General features: G+C 34.8%; 1 protein-coding gene across 1 annotated transcript in view; it reads left to right on the top strand.

Moving 5' to 3' along the window:
- Nucleotides 1–20,506, top strand: part of ascc3 (activating signal cointegrator 1 complex subunit 3) — a 66,632-nt gene extending 46,126 nt beyond the window's left edge. Inside the window, exons 30-42 of the mRNA XM_087805456.1 lie at nt 74–216; nt 818–955; nt 1,039–1,159; nt 1,591–1,723; nt 2,273–2,398; nt 6,117–6,228; nt 6,295–6,426; nt 7,420–7,644; nt 15,519–15,670; nt 15,739–15,868; nt 17,261–17,467; nt 17,555–17,730; nt 20,323–20,506. Of these exons, the coding sequence (XP_087661582.1) occupies nt 74–216; nt 818–955; nt 1,039–1,159; nt 1,591–1,723; nt 2,273–2,398; nt 6,117–6,228; nt 6,295–6,426; nt 7,420–7,644; nt 15,519–15,670; nt 15,739–15,868; nt 17,261–17,467; nt 17,555–17,730; nt 20,323–20,461 (1,934 nt within the window). The 3' untranslated portion in view covers nt 20,462–20,506. The remainder of the gene's footprint in view (nt 1–73; nt 217–817; nt 956–1,038; nt 1,160–1,590; nt 1,724–2,272; nt 2,399–6,116; nt 6,229–6,294; nt 6,427–7,419; nt 7,645–15,518; nt 15,671–15,738; nt 15,869–17,260; nt 17,468–17,554; nt 17,731–20,322) is intronic.
- Nucleotides 20,507–23,142: the final 2,636 nt, after the last annotated feature.

Below are 23,142 nucleotides of genomic sequence, written 5' to 3'. Positions count from 1 at the left end.
TCTGATTGTGTCTCTTTAGGTCTGCATATACTTACATTGTTTGATTCAATCTGTATATCTGTATTTCCCACAGCTATCCGGAGCTATTCTCCTGCCAAGCCAGTCCTAATATTTGTTTCATCACGTCGACAAACTCGGCTCACTGCACTGGACCTCATTGCTTACCTGGCTACAGAGGACAATCCCAAACAGTGGCTGCACCAAGACGAAAGAGAGGCGAGATCACACACCTACAGATGGAGTCCTCTCTGGAGTCCTTATCCACTGAAAAACATTACATTTTTTTCTGTTTCCACACTGTTCTGTACTACAGTCACCCAGCACCTCAATGTTTCCATTGCTTTGTATACAGTATTATTTTTCATTCGTAGTTACTGTAGTATTAGCAGAAATTTTTCTCTGCCACATGTCATTTAATCAAAAAAGGGCGTTTTAAGTGTTCTAAATATACAACGTATAAGTAGAGTGGCAAGACCTTCATTGTTGTCAGACCTGGAACAAAGACATTTTCATCAAAAGAACATATGAAAACAAATGTACATCAATGATGAGACAATACAATAGCAACAAATAAAACAAACACTGAAACGGGTTCACTAGGTAAAGCGTTTATGTTTTGTTAACATTAAGCATCTCTCTTGTAGAAAATTGAGACAGTATAGACAACAGCACTGTGTTTACAATATTTAGTTTGGAATAGTTCTTGGTGAAACGTCCCATCATTTATAAAGGGGCGCGAAACTCTTGAGCTCCAAATGATAGTTTGCTGCTTCATCAACCAATCACTAAGTATTGGTTATGCTTGGTTTGTTCGCAGATCGAGGACATCATTGCAATCGTGAGAGATTCTAATCTGAAGCTCACATTGGCTTTTGGCATCGGCATGCATCATGCCGGTCTGCATGAGCGGGACAGGAAGATCGTGGAAGAGCTTTTTGTGAATTGCAAGATACAGGTAGACTCATACGTTTCCCACAGTACTATTAAAAATGTTATTAAGAAACGTAAATCTCCTGTGTGACTGATGAATGTTTGCAGGTTTTGATCGCCACAAGCACATTGGCATGGGGGGTGAACTTTCCCGCTCACTTGGTGGTTGTCAAGGGAACTGAATACTTCAATGGGAAATCCAAGAGATATGTGGATTACCCAATTACAGGCATGTGTAATATTTCACCATTTCACTTTTATTTGGTAAACATTTTCCATTTTAAAAGATGGGTTAAAATAAAAAAAATAGCAAAAAGATTTGTTGCAGCCATTGCCCTATTAAATGATTAATTATGAATTAAGATTATGAAACTAACAATTACCAAATCAAGCTGAAATTAGGGGTCGACGTATTTTAATTTGTGCCCCCTTTCCCCTGTTCTGATCAGAACTAACTCAGAAACTAACTTCCTAATAAAAATGCACATTTGAAAGCAATTATATATATATATTTTTTTTTTATTCTTAATTGTTCATCCCTTCTCTAGCATTCTTGGATTCCCCAGGATTTCCCTGAACATGTTTAATTTAACTTTTAGAACAACAAAACCGTATGTGTTCATTTCATGCTTACTCCATAATGTTCTGCTGTCTGTGTAGATGTTTTGCAGATGATGGGGCGTGCAGGGCGACCTCAGTTTGACAACCAGGGCAAAGCTGTCATCCTTGTCCATGACATCAAGAAGGATTTCTATAAGAAATTTCTCTATGAGCCATTTCCCGTTGAATCAAGGTAGAACATTACATTACTTTGTCTATCCTTTTTAAAAAGGTAGTGGCCTGAGGAAATCAACAAGTGTCCTCATGTTTAGAGCTAGAAAATCATTTTAAACCATAAATGGAGTTCTTAAAGTAGGACACAGCATCATGAAGCTCCATGACTAGAGGTTCCTGCTGCATGAAGAGTTGAAGAACATCAATATATATTTAGGTATTTTATGATGTACTGATTAAAACTGAAGCTTTATTAAGCTGTTCCATTGTTTTTAGAGTTCTCTAGATGCCAATCTCTGCCCTATAATTGTTTTGCTTTGATCCACTCTTCTAATGAAACCTTGTATAAAATCTAAACTTGAAGAGCCTCCTACTGAGCTGTGAAAAATGGGGGGGAACCTCGTCTTGATGCCTCAACTGCCTATCACTACACTAGCAGACAATGCTTCTCAAAATCACAATTTGTACTAGAGGACAGATCAATCCTCAGATGTTTTCAAAAACTACTTCAAGTAACTAAAACCTCTCCCACTTTAGTTATACTTCAATACTCTTTTTTTGTCTCTAGCCTCCTCGAGGTGCTGTCAGACCACTTGAATGCGGAGATTGCTGCAGATACGATTTCATCCAAGCAGGATGCAATGGACTACATCACCTGGACTTATTTCTTCAGGAGACTTGTGATGAATCCTAGGTAAGGGGGTAACAATTGCTCTGTCAAGTTAGGCCTGAATGCAAAATGTGTGATGACACTGTTTTATTATTGTGATGACAATATCACTTTAAGACTTGCATTTATTGAGAAAAATTAAAACGGTAGGTAAAGCTGTAATCGAGTTCCCAATTCCCGACTTGATGATGATTACATCGAAAGGTGGAAGAAACACATTTGTATATACTTATTATTAAACAGATGTCATCATCAATTAGAAAAAATCAAACGCTTCTCCCCTGCTCTTAACAACAACTATAGGAATATAATTTTAGATCAAATAATTCAGAGATGCTATGCTCTCTGTGTGCTTTTCTGCCCCCCTTTCATTCCCCTTTAATCAGATAAGAGTCATTTGCTGAAATAATGGTACAGAAAACTTCGATATAATTCTGCTAGTTACTGCGTAAAATTAGGAGCCTTCCAACTTGGCTTAACTGTAACAAAATGTCAAATATAGAATGTGATTGTTTTTCACCATTTGACTTATTTTTTGAGTGAAGATTTAACTTAGTTAAGACACTATTTATGGTGAACAGCTTTTCTTAAAAATCAAAAATGGGTGCAGACCGCTGGGCAAAGGTATGTTAAAAATAAAAATGTCATCTTAATAATGCTGGCACAGTAAAAGTGCTGGAAACATTTTTTAAACTGTATGAACACAATTGCTTTTGTCATGTTGTGTTGATCTTTCCTGGTTTGTACAATCATATGCTTCTGTTCACATCACCATAAAAGACGCCTCTGTGTTCTTGGGTTTCGCTTGAACGTGAAAATCCCCTGGACAGTTGTCTACATGCAGCTGCGTTCTTCATGTGTAAACGGCTCATCTGTCACTTCTGACTTTGATGTCTACGACCCCCGTCCGTGGCTCAAAGACGCTCCAAAACCCTCCATCCCTGGGGTGTCGTAAACGCTCGCTGGCCGACGGGTTAATGGCGACGATCCTCAATGACATGATTTAATCGGACAGGCGATGCCTTTTGGTGAAGACCTGCAAAATGTGTTCAGTGATAAACACATTGTGCTTTTAGAGGTGCTCATTGTTAAAGTTTGTACTGATGGTGGTGCGAAAATAGTTGACGTTAAACACACGTTTAATATGATTAGAGACAGTTGGTCATGATTTCTGTGGTACAGATCGCAGCGTATCATCCATCAAGTCCTGTTCTCCAGAAGGCTCATTTGTTTTATGTAAATGAAGAACCGTGTGAATAATCAGAAATTAATTCTAAGTTGAAGGTTTTTTTTTAAGCGCTGATGTTTCAATTTCCTTCAAAAAACTGAGTTCATATACGTTAGTCAAAAAGAGTTAAGTTGAATGTATGTCTTGGCCTTTTATAGTAGCATAGTTTTAACTGTGTATTGTTTTTTTTAATGTTGGAGTGCTTTGTGACCCTGGACTAGAAAGGCGCTTTAGAAATAACCTTTACTTTACTTACTTCCTTACAACACAGACGTGGGAAGGATTAAAGCTGATGAAGTGTTCACACTGTAGGTATTCCAGTCACAACGCTCTTGAAGAGTATAAACATTAAGTATAACTCATTAATTAGGGATCAAAAATAGAAATGTTTGCTATGTATTATGTATGTTTCTTGGATGGCCAATTGCTTCTAATATCAAACGGACCTGGTTTTTAAAGCATTCACACAACATAGACGCAGGGATAAGAAAGTTGCCATGACATTGAACTCGGACAATTCATTTAAAAAGCTATGATTCAAAAATGGTTTTGCGGCAGAAAATGAACAAATTGTGTATGTTTCTCATCCTTGACATTATCTTACAACCAGTCACTACTCATCTTTTGGAAAAATGCCCTTGATCACCTTATCTAATAAACCCCAATAACTCTTATTTCTTGTCTTACCCGTTGAATCATGGGCACGTCTACTTTTATCCCGACTTTCTTTCAAAACTTTCTACACCATTTAAAAAAAAAAGTTTACCTACTGTATTTTATTTCACTATATTCATTATTTATCATTTTATATTAATATCATGCTCCACTTTTTTGCTTCCTCTATCTCCTAACTCTAGTTTTTATCAGTCTGAGGTCGACTTTTCCACTTATATGGTGGTTTCTAATTTCTAAATCGCATTTTTGAATAGGCCATTGTTTTTTGGGTCAGACACAAGGTTCCACACCAACGCCTGTAGTGGGTATTTTGTTAGTCTAGTCCTAGTTCAGTATGTACACGTACATTTTTTTCCCGACAATATCTCCTTCATTTTACCCAGTTGTACATGCTTTTAACTATCTGTGTTCAAACTATTAGGCTTTACTTTCTTTGTCCTTGATTGAAATCAAGGCTGAATCGTTGGTGTCGATATAAACTCGGGTCAGAAGGAAGAACCTTATTGCGTGCTGTTGTGCTGGAGAAGTGTTTTTATCAAATACAATGTGATACCTTTTCCCAAGTTTATATACCTCTACTCTAAAGTAGAGACAACAACCAGACAGAAAAGCCACAAATGAGCAGTACTGACTTCCATTTGGGTTTCTCATACACAGCATTTTAGCATCTTCAAGTATTTAATAAAGGCATGTGTGCTCTGCTTCCTCTTGTGCTTGGCTCCTGCTCAGAAAGGGCTAATATTAGCTGCACATTATCTTTGATCACAGGACTGTGGAGCCCCATGTGGGAACTTTTAAACACTTTGGTGGAACATGGAAACCATTTTTTTTGGCAATTTGTAGCAGTGTTTTTTGTTTGCTTGTTTTTTTATTTTTAATTCAGGTAGGTTGTGTACAAAAGAATCTGGAAATAATTTCCTGGAATGTCTGCCTTTTTTCCAGCTGCCTGTCCTCCCCAAAAATTACCAGCCATGAGCATGTTGTTGAAAGAGTGATTCCTTAATACTCAATTTGTTTTTTTCACACATAGACCAGTTCATTTCTTTGTTTTGGAAAGCAAATCAAATGATGTCATAACCTCACCACGCATTAATCAAATATTTAATATCTGATTTTTACATACCCCAGCTAGCCGTGCAAGATTGATGAGAGGGGATTTTCAAATTGTTATCAGTTTTGTGAGAATAAGTCAGTGATGGGTACATTTAAATAATAAAAATATAGGTAAGGTTAGGTAGAACTTAATTGATCCCTCAGGAGGTCTCCTTCGGGAAATAGTTTTTTTTTTCCAATTAGCCAAAAAAAATACAGAAATTTTCATATAAAATAAATAAAAATAAAATAAGAACAAGAACAAAGGGAAATAAAGTGAAAGAACAAGATGATACAATCTAAAGTCTAGAGATAAAGATAACGAACATAGATCAAAGAAAAATAACAAAGACAAAGGATACAAAGATTAACATGGAACAGAACATCAAGATACTTTTACTCCACTCCTGCCCCCGAACTCAGAAACCTTCGATGATTTTATATATATATATATATTATATTGAATTGTACAATTCTGTCAGATCTTTGTTTTATTTCATTTACTGCTGTGTTAGCCTTTAGATTTGAGTTGCAATGTGTTTTGTTGTGCATTTACAGTACACGTGATAGATTCAAATATTTTAAAGTAAAACAAATATTGCATGGACTGTTTGTGAGGTGAAAAAAAAAGAATGATCCCACTCACCTTCAATTTTAATCATCATCTGTGTCTTCCTTCTAAAATACTGAGTTTTGAAATTGTTTGGATAAAAAATAGTCTACATGTTGTATTGTATTTGTATGTAGTTATTACGAATTGGAGGACATCAGCCACGAGTCCATCAACAAGTTCCTCTCCAACCTCGTGGAGAAAAGCTTGAGAGACCTGGAGTGCTCGTACTGCATTGAGATCAAAGAGGTGTGTGTCGATTGTAGTTTGACTACGAACAAGTGCTAGTTTTCTAATGAATGGTGTTGTTTCCAGGACCGCAGCATTGAGGCCCAGACCAGCGGTCGCATCGCCTCCTACTACTACCTGAGGCACCAGACCGTTCGCATGTTCAAAGAACGTCTAAGAGCCGAGCTTCCCATCACCGAGCTCCTCTCTGTCCTGACTGTGAGTTTCTCTGAGTTTTTGAAAAGTGACCCAAACTGATTTGAATACACAGTTTCATAAAGTGTATTGTTCCAAATGGTCACTGTGTTGTTCGTTAGAAGGACATTGACGTTCAAGAAAAGTCTGTGCACCACCTCTACTGAGCTCTTATAATGAGGACACTGCTTCATGAAGCTTCATCTGCCAAACACAAAATATAAAAACTCATCAAAGACAATGTTTTTGTCACAAATCTACTGGCATGAATCTGCCAATATTTCTGACAGCAGTGAGATTAGAAGTCTTCTCTGACGGAGGTGATGGAACAAAAAGAGACGGATGAGGTTTTTGAGATAATTACTCTGGGTCGACAGACCTCAGAGCCCAGCTTACATCACTCATCTGATCCAGACTTACACCCCAGCTCGGGCTCTGAGGTCTGTGGATCAGAATCTACTGATGGTTCCTGAACACGGCTCAGGACCAGAGGAGAGAAATCCTTCCAGGCTGTTGCTCCTAAGCTTTGGAACGATCTTCTCTCTCTTTGCACTTGATGGATCTACTGACTCCTTCAAGAAACATCTTAAGGAGTTTTTATTTGTTCAGGCTTTTCCTTGATTTTCTGGAACTCCTGTTTTGTTATCAGTTTTATCTTGATCTTTAAAGTATATACTTTATTGAATATTGTTTTGATTGTTTAAGCGCTTTGTGACCCTGGTCTGGAAAAGCACTATATAAATATTAATTACTTACTTACTTAATATAATGATGTTCATTCACCAGTAGATCATAAAGATATATTAATTTGACTGCAAAAAAAACAACCTTGCCTTATCTCAACTGTGGTGGCATAATTGGTGTTGCAATTCCAAAATCAATAAACATTGATCCAAGGTCAATCTAAAATAATTCCTTAAGCATGTGTCTAAAGATGTTTTCTTTTAAGCATTTCAGGGGTTCTAACATTTTGAATATGTTATTATGCCGTTTAACTCCTTCGCCCTCGTTCCTCAGGACTCGGAAGAATATGCCGAGCTGCCCGTCCGACACAACGAGGACCAGCTGAACAGCCGCCTGGCACAGGATCTCCCGCTGCCAGTCAACCCGCATTCATTCGACAGCGCTCACACGAAGACCCACTTGCTCCTTCAGGCCCACTTCAGTCACGCCCCGCTGCCCTGCAGTGACTACGGCACCGACACGAAGACGGTGCTGGACAACGCCATCAGAATCTGCCAGGTGAGTTGACACTTTGAAACTGTTGCTGAATAAACAAAATGTAATCTGGATCTACAACTCAGTGTTATGCTCAATTAATAAGGACATTTGCTGAACTAATGTCAGCAACAAAGCCTTATTAAGGAGAAGAAGATTATTCATATTATTTAGAATCCAGAATATCATAAGCATCAAATTGTAGAAAACAATTAACCTTTGTTTTTAAATTAATTTACTCTATTGTTACAATTGTAATAACAAGATCTGGCAAAATCTCAATACATTTAATATGTTTAAATACTACATTAAACTCTAAACCCACTTTCCAGCACCAACTGAACCAAGCTAATAACTATTCAACCATTTAATTCACTTCAATCCAGTCTGGATTTATAAACATTTACTCAGGAGCTCGTCTGAACTCATTCACGAGTGTGATTATGTCAAACGTGTTTAGAACGAGCGGATATAAACTATTGGACGATCCTTAAAGTCATCTGGAGAAGGTAGCGCATGCAGAAGGGGGTCTGGATTCCAAAAGCAGGAGAGCTCAAGTACCTTCCAGCAGTTTATGGTCATTTTACTCCTTAGTGTCGAGGGCAAGATGTTGTTTAGTACCGTGACCCGGTGCATGAGGGAGTTCCTCCTGAGGAACACCTACATCGACACCTCAGAGTCCCAAAGGTTCGAGCACACAGGAGATCTTGCCGACGTTTGAGGGTCTATCCCATACACAAGCTAGTGGAAACCTCGCTTGAACGACACCGCGTTCCGTGGGCTACACAAGCTTCTTAGACTCAAGCAGGGGCCTGATCAAACCTGACTGGGTCACCTGGGCAAGGGTGTCCGTTGTGAGAACCTGAAACACCCTATGAACCCAGAGTTGATGACACCATATGCTCAGTAAAAAGAATGAAAAGCTATAAAGGTTCTGGACTTGATTTTCTTAAATGATATTATTAATCCACACAATTGCACATGTACAGTATATGAAAGGTTCATGTATTCATGAACATGGCTAAAGTCACAACAATTGTGGTTGGAGTTGTTTCGCCTGCAGTTCATACAAAACTCTGCAGCGAGAATCCTGAGCTGCTCTAGTAGAAGAACTCACATTTCTCCTTCAAACTCTTCACTGGCTGCTCTAGTAGAAGAACTCACATTTCTCCTTCAAACTCTTCACTGGCTGCTCTAGTAGAAGAACTCACATTTCTCCTTCAAACTCTTCACTGGCTGCTCTAGTAGAAGAACTCACATTTCTCCTTCAAACTCTTCACTGGCTGCTCTAGTAGAAGAACTCACATTTCTCCTTCAAACTCTTCACTGGCTGCTCTAGTAGAAGAACTCGCATTTCTCCTTCAAACTCTTCACTGGCTGCTCTAGTAGAAGAACTCACATTTCTCCTTCAAACTCTTCACTGGCTGCTCTAGTAGAAGAACTCACATTTCTCCTTCAAACTCTTCACTGGCTGCTCTAGTAGAAGAACTCACATTTCTCCTTCAAACTCTTCACTGGCTGCTCTAGTAGAAGAACTCACATTTCTCCTTCAAACTCTTCACTGGCTGCTCTAGTAGAAGAACTCGCATTTCTCCTTCAAACTCTTCACTGGCTGCTCTAGTAGAAGAACTCACATTTCTCCTTCAAACTCTTCACTGGCTGCTCTAGTAGAAGAACTCACATTTCTCCTTCAAACTCTTCACTGGCTGCTCTAGTAGAAGAACTCACATTTCTCCTTCAAACTCTTCACTGGCTGCTCTAGTAGAAGAACTCACATTTCTCCTTCAAACTCTTCACTGGCTGCTCTAGTAGAAGAACTCGCATTTCTCCTTCAAACTCTTCACTGGCTGCTCTAGTAGAAGAACTCACATTTCTCCTTCAAACTCTTCACTGGCTGCTCTAGTAGAAGAACTCACATTTCTCCTTCAAACTCTTCACTGGCTGCTCTAGTAGAAGAACTCACATTTCTCCTTCAAACTCTTCACTGGCTGATCTAGTAGAAGAACTCACATTTCTCCTTCAAACTCTTCACTGTCTGCCAGTTTCTTTCAGGATCAACCTTAAAATTCTTACTTTCAGATCTATTCATGGTCAGGCTCCTCCTTACAAAATCTGCTCAGACATAGTGATGCTTTTAATTATTTTGAATTCAAGCAACTTTTTTTTATGAAACTCACTCAACTGTCTGCAACATTTTAGTTTGTATTATCAAGCAAACATTTGATGTTGTCTTTAAATTCAAAAATCTTGTTTCACGCAACACTTCACAGGCTGTATAAAAAAGAACATTCAGCGTCAAGTGTAACTTTCTTTTATCTAGAATTTGTTAACATTTTCATGATAATATCGCTTTCAATTTGACATTACTTTCTACATTTTATGTCCGGATCATTATACAGTATAAGCAAAAAAATGCACAAAAAAAATACCTTATTGCGTTTAATTTAATACTAATAAATGATATCTGTGAGGAAAGAGACGTAATAAATTGGATCTGCTTTTAAATTTATTTAAAAATATATTCTGCATGTTTTGAATCGATGACCATGAAGTTTCAACGGCATACGTACGAATGGAAAGAATAATTTAACATGAGAAATGCAAAATAAATGTAAGTCTTGTACCTCTATGTTAATGGTACAATAATCTGTAAGCTCTTAGACAAATGATGTGTAAAGTAGCTCTTTAAAGCGGGTCCATCGTTGAAGGCAGTTAAGCATTTGCTTAAAAAAAAAGAAGTATTCGATTAAGGTTGATTTATGATTAAAAGCTGATGCTCATAAATAATGCAGTGATCAGAGGTGAGATCTTTCCACCGCCTGCTGCCAATTGTGTGCACCTGCATCCTCTTTTCACATCATCACTTAATGCATCTCCTGATGTTAAGACTCTCTCCCTCTCTCCCTGTCTCATTGTCTCCCTCTCTCCCCCTTTCCCTCTCTCCCTCTTTCCCTCGCTCCCTCCCCCTCTCCCTCTCCCTCTCTACCACAATCCCTCTTTCCCTCTCTCCCTCCCCCTCTCCCTCTCCCTCTCTCTCTCTCCCACTCTCCCTCTATCCCTCTCTCCCATTTTCCCTCTTTCCCTCTCTCCCTCTCCCTCTCTCCCACTTTCCCTCTATCCCTCTATCCCTCTCTCCCACTCTCCCTCTTTCCCTCTCTCCCTCTCTCCCTCTTTCCCTCTCTCCCTCTTTCCCACTCTCCCACTCTCCCTCTTTCCCACTCTCCCACTCTCCCTCTTTCCCACTCCCTCTTTCCCTCTTTCCCACTCTCCCACTCTCCCTCTTTCCCACTCTCCCACTCTCCCTCTTTCCCACTCTCCCACTCTCCCTCTTTCCCACTCTCCCACTCTCCCTCTTTCCCACTCTCCCACTCTCCCTCTTTCCCACTCTCCCACTCTCCCTCTTTCCCACTCTCCCACTCTCCCTCTTTCCCACTCTCCCACTCTCCCTCTTTCCCACTCTCCCACTCTCCCTCTTTCCCACTCTCCCACTCTCCCTCTTTCCCACTCTCCCACTCTCCCTCTTTCCCACTCTCCCTCTTTCCCTCTCTCCCTCTTTCCCACTCTCCCTCTTTCCCTCTTTCCCACTCTCCCTCTTTCCCACTCTCCCTCTTTCCCTCTCTCCCTCTCTCCCTCTTTCCCACTCTCCCTCTCTCCTTCTCTCCCTCTCTCCCTCTTTCCCTCTCACCCACTCTCCTACTCTCCCTGTCTCCCTCTTTCCCACTTTCCCTCTCTCCCTCTTTCCCTCTCACCCACTCTCCCACTCTCCCTGTCTCCCTCTTTCCCACTTTCCCACTCTCCCTCTTTCCCTCTATCCCACTCTCCCTCTTTCCCCCTCTCCCTCTGTCCCTCTTTCCCACTCTCCCTCTTTCTCTCTCTCTCTCCCTGTCTCCTTGTCTCCCTCTTTCCCACTCTCCCTCTTTCCGTCTCTCCCTCCCTCTCTCCCACTCCCTCTATCCCTCTCTCCCTTTATCCCACTCTCCCTCTTTCTCTCTCTCCATCTCCCTCCCTCCCTCTCTCCCTCCATCTCTCCCCCTCCACACACATATATGTTTGCATAGGTCTCTGTAAACTATTAGATACATCAAACCATATGTTTCTTCACATTTACATGTGCTTGTGATTTTCTGAGCTATGTGTCTGGCAGTGATAAAGTCTGCTTGTGGCTGTGGTTACTTTTCGGTGTCCTGCTGCTTTCCTCCCAGGCAGCAGTTATGGCCCGAGTAGTTATGTTTACATACTGTTATGAGTTCGATAATTTTACGCTTCACGACGACAGATGACGTTCAAATACAAACAATGACAAAGCAGAACATACCAAAAATGACTTATTTTCAGACTATAGTGTACCTAAATATAAGCCAACTAAATATGGAAGAAAAAAAAGGACATATAAGCCACATCTGTCTGTAGCCTGCAGGTGTTGTAACTTTGTAACATGAGATATTTAAACAGAAATCTTGATTATGAATTAAATACAAGCCTTTTTCTTTTGTCTTTGCTTTTGCCTTTAATCGTAAAACGGCAGTAAAACAGCAGGATAAAATATATCCAGGCACCCAGAGCAGTCATTGCCAAGCTCTTTTTACGTGGATTCAGTTGTTTACACTGACAGTTCTCCGGTGACTCGCCATCGTTGATTCAGGTTTTCATGGATACTTCACTGTTTCCTTCTTAAACAGCCAGACTGACCTCGAATTGAGTCTTTTAAACAAACTGTCATCTTATTGGTGCATTGATGCAGAAACTAGTCATGGCCCTCGTTCGTCCATTTTTACCAAGTACCAAGTATTTAACTTCAACTTGGAATGGAGTATATATATATATATATATATATATATATATTATAAGGATGCTTTTATGTAAGCAGCCTTTGACCTTTTGCACTCAGAAAATGGCTAAACTCATTTGGTAAATCTCAAGAGTGTCAACTCCACAGTGATACTAGGCAAACAATGGCATGTATTTAGATTTTATTTAATATTTTGGTTTACCTGCTTTAACTATTATTTGCATTTTATATACATTATGACATCATAACGGTTTTCAAAATATTATTGATGACCCTGTGTGACAATATCTGGTAGGAAGAGGTTATAGAGAAACCCATGAGATATGTCCCCATTTCATTTTTGTTCAATTACCAACTTCGATGCATCTAAAATAAAAATAAATAAATATAAAGTGAAATATATGTATTTATATCTAAAGGAAATATATTTATTTACATATAAAGTGAAATATATTTATTTACATCTAAAGTGAAATATATTTATTTATATATATTGTGAAATATATTTATTTACATCTAAATTAAATATATGTATTTATATCTAATGTGAAATATATTTTTTTATATCTATTGTGAAATATATTTATTTACATCTAAATTAAATATATTTATTTATATCTAATGTGAAATATATTTTTTTATATCTATTGTGAAATATATTTATTTACATCTAAATTAAATATATGTATTTATATCTAATGTGAAATATATATTTTTATATCTAAAGTGAAATATATTTATTTACATCTAATGTGAAATATATTTATTTATATCTTAAGTGAAATATATTTATTTACATCTAATGTGAAATATATGTATTTATATCTAAAGTGAAATATATTTATTTACATCTAAAGTGAAATATATTTATTTACATCTAAATTAAATATATTTATTTATATTTAATGTGAAATATATTTTTTTATATCTAAAGGGAAATATATTTATTTACATCTAAAGTGAAATATATTTATTTATATCTATTGTGAAATATATTTATTTACATCTAAATTAAATATATGTATTTATATCTAATGTGAAATATATATTTTTATATCTATTGTGAAATATATTTATTCACATCTAAATTAAATATATGTATTTATATCTAATGTGAAATATATTTTTTTATATCTAAAGGGAAATATATTTATTTACATCTAAAGTGAAATATATTTATTTATATCTAAAGTGAATATATATGTATTTATATCTAATGTGAAATATATTTTTGTTATATCTATTGTGAAATATATTTATTTATATCTAATGTGAAATATATTTATTTACATCTAAAGGGAAATATATTTATTTACATCTAAAGTGAAATATATTTATTTATATCTAAAGTGAAATATATTTTTTTATATCTAAAGGGAAATATATTTATTTACATCTAAAGTGAAATATATTTATTTATATCTAAAGTGAATATATATGTATTTATATCTAATGTGAAATATATTTTTGTTATATCTATTGTGAAATATATTTATTTACATCTAAATTAAATATATGTATTTATATCTAATGTGAAATATATTTTTTATATCTATTGTGAAATATATTTATTTACATCTAAATTAAATATATGTATTTATATCTAATGTGAAATATATTTTTTTATATCTAAAGTGAAATATATTTATTTACATCTAAAGTGAAATATATTTATTTATATCTAATGTGAAATATATTTATTTACATCTAAATGAAATATATTTATTATCATCTAAATGAAATATATTTAATCATATCTAAAGTGAAATATATTTATGTATATCTAATGTGAAATATATTTATTCATATCTAAAGTGAAATATATTTATGTATATCTAATGTAAAATATATTTATTTATATCTAATGTAAAATATATATATTCATATTTCATGTAAAATATATATATTCATATTTAATATGAAATATATTTATTCATATCTAATGTGAAATATATTTTTTATATCTAATGTGAAATATATTTATTTATATCTAAAGTGAAATATATTTATTTATATCTAATGTGAAATATATTTATTTATATCTAAAGTGAAATATATTTTTTATATCTAATGTGAAATATATTTATTTATATCTAATGTGAAATATATTTATTTATATCTAAAGTAAAATATATTTATGTATATCTAATGTGAAATATATTTATTCATATCTAAAGTGAAATATATTTATGTATATCTAATGTAAAATATATTTATTTATATCTAATGTAAAATATATATATTCATATTTCATGTAAAAATATATATATTCATATTTAATATGAAATATATTTATTCATATCTAATGTGAAATATATATTTTTATATCTAATGTGAAATATATTTATTTATATCTAAAGTGAAATATATTTATTTATATCTAATGTGAAATATATTTATTTATATCTAAAGTGAAATATATTTTTTATATCTAATGTGAAATATATTTATTTATATCTAATGTGAAATATATTTATTTATATCTAAAGTAAAATATATTTATTTATATCTAATGTGAAATATATTTATTTATATCTAAAGTGAAATATATTTATTTATACCTAATGTGAAATATATTTATTTACATCTAAAGTGAAATATATTTATTAACATCTAAATTAAATATATTTATTTACATCTAAAGTGAAATATATTTATTAACATCTAAATTAAATATATTTATTTATATCTAATGTGAAATATATTTATTTAATCTAATGTGAAATATATTTATTTACATCTAAAGTGAAATATATTTATTTACATATAAAGTCAAATATATTTATTTAATCTAATGTGAAATATATTTATATCTAAAGTGAAATATATTTATTTATATCTAATGTGAAATATATTTATTCATATCTTATGTGACATATATTTATTTAAATCTAATGTGAAATATGTTTATTTATATCTAATGTCAAATATATTTATATCTAAAGTGAAATATGTTTATTTATATCTAATGTGAAATACATTTTTTTATATCTAAACTGAAATATATATTTTTATACTGTTGAGTGTCTACTTTAGAGGCCATTCTAACTTGAGTGTCTAAGAACTCCTGACTCGTTTAATTTACTATCACCTTTCTGTCTGATCTCAGGCCATGTTGGACACAGTAGCCAAGGAGGGCTGGCTGGTCTCTGCTCTGAACGTCTGCAACCTGGTGCAGATGATCGTTCAGGGCCGCTGGCTGCACAACTCCTCACTGTTGACGCTCCCACATGTGGAGCAGCAGGACCTCCACCTGTTCAGGTCACTCTCTGCTCCTCTCTGATCCTCACAATCACTTCATTGACACTTTTCTAAACCATCCTCCACAGGAAATGGACGAGCAATAGAAGCAAGAAGCCAATCGAAGGACTTCCTGAGCTGATGTCTGCTTGCAATGGAGATGAAAACATCTTCGCCTCCATCGTTAGGAATGCTCTTTCCTCGGTTCACCTGAGCCAGGTAACTATGTAGTCGTCTTCTGACCCGTCTGTGCTCTCGGTGAAAAGGTGAAGGAAATTATCGTTTGGTTTTGTGTGTCGAGACTTCCGACCTCATGAGTAAAACCAGCTCTTTCTGGTTTTTGATGCTGACTCTTAAATGCCTTGACGGCTATGAAATCCTGTCACCAGTTATATTGTTGATTTAACGTCCATATCTCAAGATTAGATGCGATTTAACATCTACACATAGTGTTTTATTTTATTTTAAATACACTTGTTAATTGACTCTTGTTAAAAGGCTAAGGCTTGTAATGAGGTCAACAATGAATGTTTTTGTTTTTATATATACGTGCAGACTTGCACAAATTGCTCAATCCCCAATTGTATTAATATAAATGTGTGTACCAGGGCTATTTTTTAAGATAAGGATGTATTTTCTAAAAATGTTCTTAAATTTTCGTATAAAACCGATAAAACATTTGGTTTCTATAGCAATTCTCACACCACAGGCCACACTTGACATTTCTCACTCTTATATTTACCCAAATAATAACTATTCATTTTTTTTAATGATAATAAACGTTGGTCTATTTTGGCTTGAATCTAGCCAATCAGGGAAGGCACCACAATATCAACCAATCAGAAGCAAGATAAGACTAAGGGTCCATCATTCATTATAGCAACATTATTCCCACATTGACTGATACATGTCATTGTTAAGGATGACAAATCAATAATTATACCTAGTTATCCGTCATAGATCTCTTCTGGCAGATTTACACTATTAACCCCAAAACATCATAACACGTATAATTATAAATAAGTATTTTCCAATATGATGCCAATTAAATAAAGTAAGTCTTTTGTACCATGTTAGTGAACATGGTTGTCAACCAAGTTATTATTATTATTCCACAGTATAAACAACATTTTGCTGATAAAATTAATGTTTTTTACAAATTCCTATAATTATATTTGACCTAACTGTGACCCCTGGTTTACAGAACCAGTTTAAGGGCTAATAAAGCAGTAATGACCGTGTTACGCTTGAACTGATGTTAATCTTTAATTGAACATATATGTTCAATCGTCCATAAAACTAACCTTAACGGCACCTAAACGACAGATCATGGAACACAAATAATTGTAATTTTGACTCTCAATGGATGGATATCTTAAGGGTTTCATGGCTGTTGCTTTTTTCATTGAATGTTCTTTTATATATATTCTATTTTTAAGTTTCTTCAAGTAGTTTATTATGTATGAGTCAAGCTTTTATTTAAATGTGTCAAATTGTAAGAAAATGCAGTTTTGTGTACGTTTCCTCAACTTATTGCGATAGGAAGAGACCAGTAAAGATCGAACCATGTCCTTGTTTATCTCCTGTGACCCTGCTACCTTCTCTGTCCAGGCCTGGTCCTTCCTGAGTCATCTTCCAGTCATCGAGGTCCAGATGGACGTGAAGGGCTTCTGGGAGGACCGGCCGGAGCAGAGCCGGCGCCGGGTTCCTGCAGCTGGTCTTGGCATCAGGGAGGAGAGCAGCTGGCTGGACCTCCACGCCGACCAGGAATATGTTCTGCAGGTGTCCTTGAGACGCATCAATCAGGGCCAGCACAGGGTCGGTTGACGGATCATGATTTACCAAACGGTGTGTGTGCGCTCGCACGATTGTGCGTCAGTTAAGACGGTTCTTGTTGTGTTTCAGAGAAAGCAAGACTGTAAGGCTCAAGCTCCCAGATTCCCCAAAGTGAAGGACGAAGGCTGGTTCCTGGTCCTGGGTGAGGTGGACCGCAGAGAGCTGGTGGCGTTCAAGCGAGTGGGATTCGTGAGAAGCCAATCCGTTGTATCCGTGGCCTTCTATACTCCAGTGAAGCCGGGAAAGTAAGACTCCAGGCTGTTTTTTCTTCTTTTCACAAATGATCTTAGACAATAATATGCAGGCGTTACTGTTTGTAGCGACAGATAATCATCTGTGCTGTGTCTCAAATCGCATACTAGTGTACTAAAAGTTAGTATTTTTAGTGCGTTAGTGCGTCTCAATTCTTAGTATGCGAAATTTAGTGCTCCATGCACACTAAATTGGCGTACTAACACGCCCACAAAACTGAGCATGGTTCGATGGACACTATCTACACTAAACGGCTCCATCTTAGTGACGTTTTAAACGGAAGTTACGTCATATATAAATGCATATATATTCATATACTTACAGGTGTATTTTCAGCAGCAGTAGAAGGATAAACACGTCTTCGCTGCTGATATCAGCTTAAATATCTCGCGATTATTTAGATTCTCATATTTTTTCTTTATTTCTTCTTCCAAACTTGCAAAACGTACTGCCAGCAGGTGGCGATAGTGTTCCTACAGCTGGTTGAAACCATCGTTAAATAGAAGTAGAAGAAGAAGCTGTCGCATCATTTCCTGTTAGTGTGTAGCAGCAGAGTTTGATTTGAGACATACTATCTGTGGAGAATTAGTTACTAGTTAGTATGTACACTATCCTGATGCATACTAACTTCTAGTATACTAAGAGAAGTATGTGATTTGAGACATACTATCTGTGGAGTATTAGTTACTAGTTAGTACGTACACTATCCTGATGCATACTAACTTCAAGTATACTAAGAGAAGTATGTGATTTGAGACATACTATCTGTGGAGAATTAGTTACTAGTTAGTACGTACACTATCCTGATGCATACTAACTTCTAGTATACTAAGCGAAGTATGTGATTTGAGACATACTATCTGTGGAGAATTAGTTACTAGTTAGTACGTACACTATCCTGATGCATACTAACTTCTAGTATACTAAGCGAAGTATGTGATTTGAGACATACTATCTGTTGAGAATTAGTTACTAGTTAGTATGTACACTATCCTGATGCACACTAACTTCTAGTATACTAAGCGAAGTATGTGATTTGAGACATACTATCTGTGGAGAATTAGTTAGTAGTTAGTACGTACACTATCCTGATGCATACTAACTTCTAGTATACTAAGAGAAGTATGTGATTTGAGACATACTATCTGTGGAGAATTAGTTACTAGTTAGTACGTACACTATCCTGATGCATACTAACTTCTAGTATACTAAGCAAAGTATGTGATTTGAGACACAGCACTGGACAAACACAAACTAGAAGGACAACTAATAATCCATATTATTAACCAATGAGGTCAAATTAACTGCAATAACATATTTGACAGACAGAACCTTTATTTTATTTTCCACTTCAGAAGCATCAAAGATATTCATCAAAATATCTCCAAATCACTTTCACTTATGAGTCAGAGATAAAATGAAACAATGTATCGCGATAATGTGTTCTTCGTGCATTAATTTAAATAATTGATGGATTTTTTACCCATAATTCTTCAAAAGATTTGTCAAAAATGTCACTTAAAATACGTCGAAGGTGAGACGAATAAATATATAATAGTAATGTGTTCATAATGTGTTAAAGAATTCATTGAAATTCTTCATTTGTATTGATTGTTCTTAAACAGCTTTTCAAATATAAGACCTTATGTGTCAAATCTGCTTTAATTGTATCACATGATGGAAAAAAAAGCAAGACAAATATATATCATAATAATGTATTCATGTGTTCATTTACTTTATTAATACATTTTTATTGATAATTAATTGATCGATTTTAAGCTGTGCGATCAATTGACCGACTGAGTGTCTGAAAGTGTAGCATCATTATTATTATTATTATTATTATTATTTTGAACGCTATGTTTGAATATATTTGTACGTCTAGTGTGATAAACGCACACTTTGGTTACACGTCCAGTGTCTGGAAAAAATGGTAACAAACGAAGAGGCAAAAAAATCCAAATGTCAATGTTGTGTGTCTTGCAGTGTGTACTTTTTTATTGTCTTCATTTAGTCTTTGTTGACAAGTACAAGACATATCCCATGATCCCGAGCTTGCTAATGACACAATTGTGAAATACAACTATCTTGACCTTTAAAGTATATACTTTATTGAATATTGTTTTGATTGTTTAAGCGCTTTGTGACCCTGGTCTAGAAAAGTACTATATAAATAAGAATGACTTTCTTACAAGGCTGTACCTTAAACAGAGTCAAGAAACATCTATTTATTTTTTTATTTTATTATTATCTCACCTTTATCAGTGACAAAGAGACAGGAAAAAAAGGTACAATCACAAGGTATGTTAGGTACTGTATAATAGTATCGTTTTCATCCTGTGGTGATGTTTCTGTGGTAAACAAACAACAATCTTTCTTCTATAGCAAGTTGAGTAAGTAAGTAATATTTATATATATATTGCTTTTCTAGACCAGGGTCACAAAGCGCTTAAACAATCAAAACAATGCTCAATAAAATATATACTTTAAAGGTCAAGATTAAACTGATAACAACACAGGAGTTCCAGAAAAGTAAGATTTTGTTCAGTTTTTTCAACTAAAAACAACTTAATCTAATCTTCCAGGTACATCTACACCCTGTACCTGATGAGTGACAGCTACCTGGGTCTGGACCAGCAGTACGACCTTCACCTGGCTGTGCAGCCGGCCAGCAAACAGGTGAACACTGAGGACACGCCTCACCTGGTCCACCCGAAGAGATGATGAGCCTTTTCGTTGTTCTTTCCTGGAAATAAATCATTCCCAAGATTGGCTGCGATTTTTTTCTGTCCTTTTATATACTGATGTTTTGATATTGTTCATTATGACTGTACATGATTGAACACTGGGAAGGAACTGGTCTGATAAGATTCCAAGATGATCTCAAGGTCACTATCAAAGCTGGCCTGGTTTATTACAGCTGATCATCTCTGCCAACTCTGTAAATCTGTAACTAAGTAAGTAATTTATATTTATATAGCGCTTTTCCAGACCAGGGTCACAAAGCGCTTAAACAATCAAAACAATATTCAATAAAGTATATATTTTAAAGGTCAAGATAACACTGATAACACAACAGGCGTTCCAGAAAATCAAGGAAAAGCCTGAACAAATAAAAACGTCTTAAGATGTTTCTTGAAGGAGTCAGTAGATCATCAAACACAGATGTTTCTTGAAGGAGTCAGTAGATCATCAAACACAGATGTTTCTTGAAGGAGTCAGTAGATCATCAAACACAGATGTTTCTTGAAGGAGTCAGTAGATCATCAAACACAGATGTTTCTTGAAGGAGTCAGTAGATCATCAAACACAGATGTTTCTTGAAGGAGTCAGTAGATCATCAAACACAGATGTTTCTTGAAGGAGTCAGTAGATCATCAAACACAGATGTTTCTTGAAGGAGTCAGTAGATCATCAAACACAGAGAGAGAGGAAGTTCGTTCCAAAGCCTTTTTTGCAATTTCAAAATAAAAATCTGAATATTTACGCTGTGTAAAATGTATCTTTAACAATATATGGATTTCACTTTTATACGTTAGTGACAGATTTTAATGATACTTTTTTCAAAGGGATTCGCTTCGATGTTTGGAGTCGATGACTTTTGTTCTCACACTTGGCAGGATGGAATAAAGTTAATTAAAGATCCCTTGGGTGTAAATAATTCACTTTAGTCCTCGATATTTCATTAGGGATTAAAGCTCATCCCGTAACACAGAAATATCCATGAGTGCCCAGAACATAAGGATAAAATCAGTGACAAATGTACAACTTTAATCACAGTGTCAGGTTAGTTTAGGTAGAAGTTTATTGATCCGTCAAGACGATCTCCTTCAGGTCATTGCAAACACGAATGAAAGAAAATAGAAGCGTTAGATTTATTGTCAAAATGAACAGACACTCATGTGTCAAACTTCATTTTTAATGGTCCCAACACTATAGATAACATGTATGGAACAGAACAAATCTAACCATGATCTCGTTCTCTGCTCTTGACAAAGAGAAGCAACACTAATCATTTTAAAACTAGTGAGGGCCAAATACGACCCTTGACCTCACATAGAGAGTCGACACATGCAGTGGTTGGAAATATTAAGAACTTATATTTATGTCCTAATTAAAAACTGATCACTTTTTTCAAGGATTAACAAAATCAATTACAGAGTGTGTTTCTCTCAGTGATGTTTTCCTTTTGACGGATTTTGATCTTGTCGTATAAAAGTGTGACATTAAGAAACTTTTTTAATATTTCCAAAACGTGTGATTTACATTTTCTGGTGGAATAATAACGTTCGCAGTGGACTGACATCAAGTTGCTCAAGGGTCACAAATGGCATCATTTACAACTGATACCCGGACATGATATTTAACATATGACCTATTGACGGAATATATGGTGGTGTGTGTGTGTGTGTGTGTGTGATTGTGTTTTTTTTAATTTCTTTAACATAATCGGTTGTAACCCTTAAATAAAAAAATAAAACCCGTTCACCAAAATTAACCCAATTTATCCTGGATATAGTCAAGTGCTCAAGTGCTTTAAAGATGACCAACGGTTTGTTAGTAAATTGTTTAACCGCAACATTATATAGACATTATACATATATATATATATATTATATTATATATATTATATATAGTATTCGTTCACCTAAACACCTACAGCCGCTAATGTTATTTGTTAAATAAAAATATATTTGTGTTTAGTCCAAATAAAACAACAGTTGTATTGTAGGGGTGATTTTCATCTCTTAAAAACTAGAATATAAGAAATATAATAAAATAAATAGAATATAAGAAATATAATAAAATAAATAGAATATAAGGAATAGAGTATAATAAATAGAATAAAAGAAATACAATATAAGAAATAGAATAAAATAAGTAGAATATAAGGAATAGAGTATAAGAAATAGAATAAAAGAAATAGAATATAAGAAATAGAATAAAATAAATAGAATATAAGGAACAGAGTATAAGAAATAGAATAAAAGAAATAGAATATAAGAAATAGAACATAAGAAATAGAAGATAAGATATAGAATATAAGAAATAGAGTTTAAGAAATAGAGTATACGAAATAGAATAAAATAAATAGAATATAAGGAATAGAGTATAATAAATAGAATGAAAGAAATACAACATAAGAAATAGAATAAAATAAATAGAATATAAGGAATAGAGTGTAAGAAATAGAATAAAATAAATAGAATATAAGGAATAGAGTATAAGAAATAGAATATAAGAAATAGAACATAAGAAATAGAAGATAAGATATAGAATATAAGAAATAGAGTTTAAGAAATAGAGTATAAGAAATAGAATAAAATAAATAGAATATAAGGAATAGAGTATAAGAAATAGAATAAAAGAAATAGAATATAAGAAATATAGTTTAAGAAATAGAG

The sequence above is a fragment of the Callionymus lyra genome, chromosome 13, assembly GCF_982586985.1.
Source record: "Callionymus lyra chromosome 13, fCalLyr1.hap1.1, whole genome shotgun sequence".
In the NCBI taxonomy this organism is placed as follows: Eukaryota; Metazoa; Chordata; class Actinopteri; order Syngnathiformes; family Callionymidae; genus Callionymus; species Callionymus lyra.
Note: the sequence above shows the minus strand (reverse complement) of the source record. Positions and strands in the feature narration are given on the sequence as shown.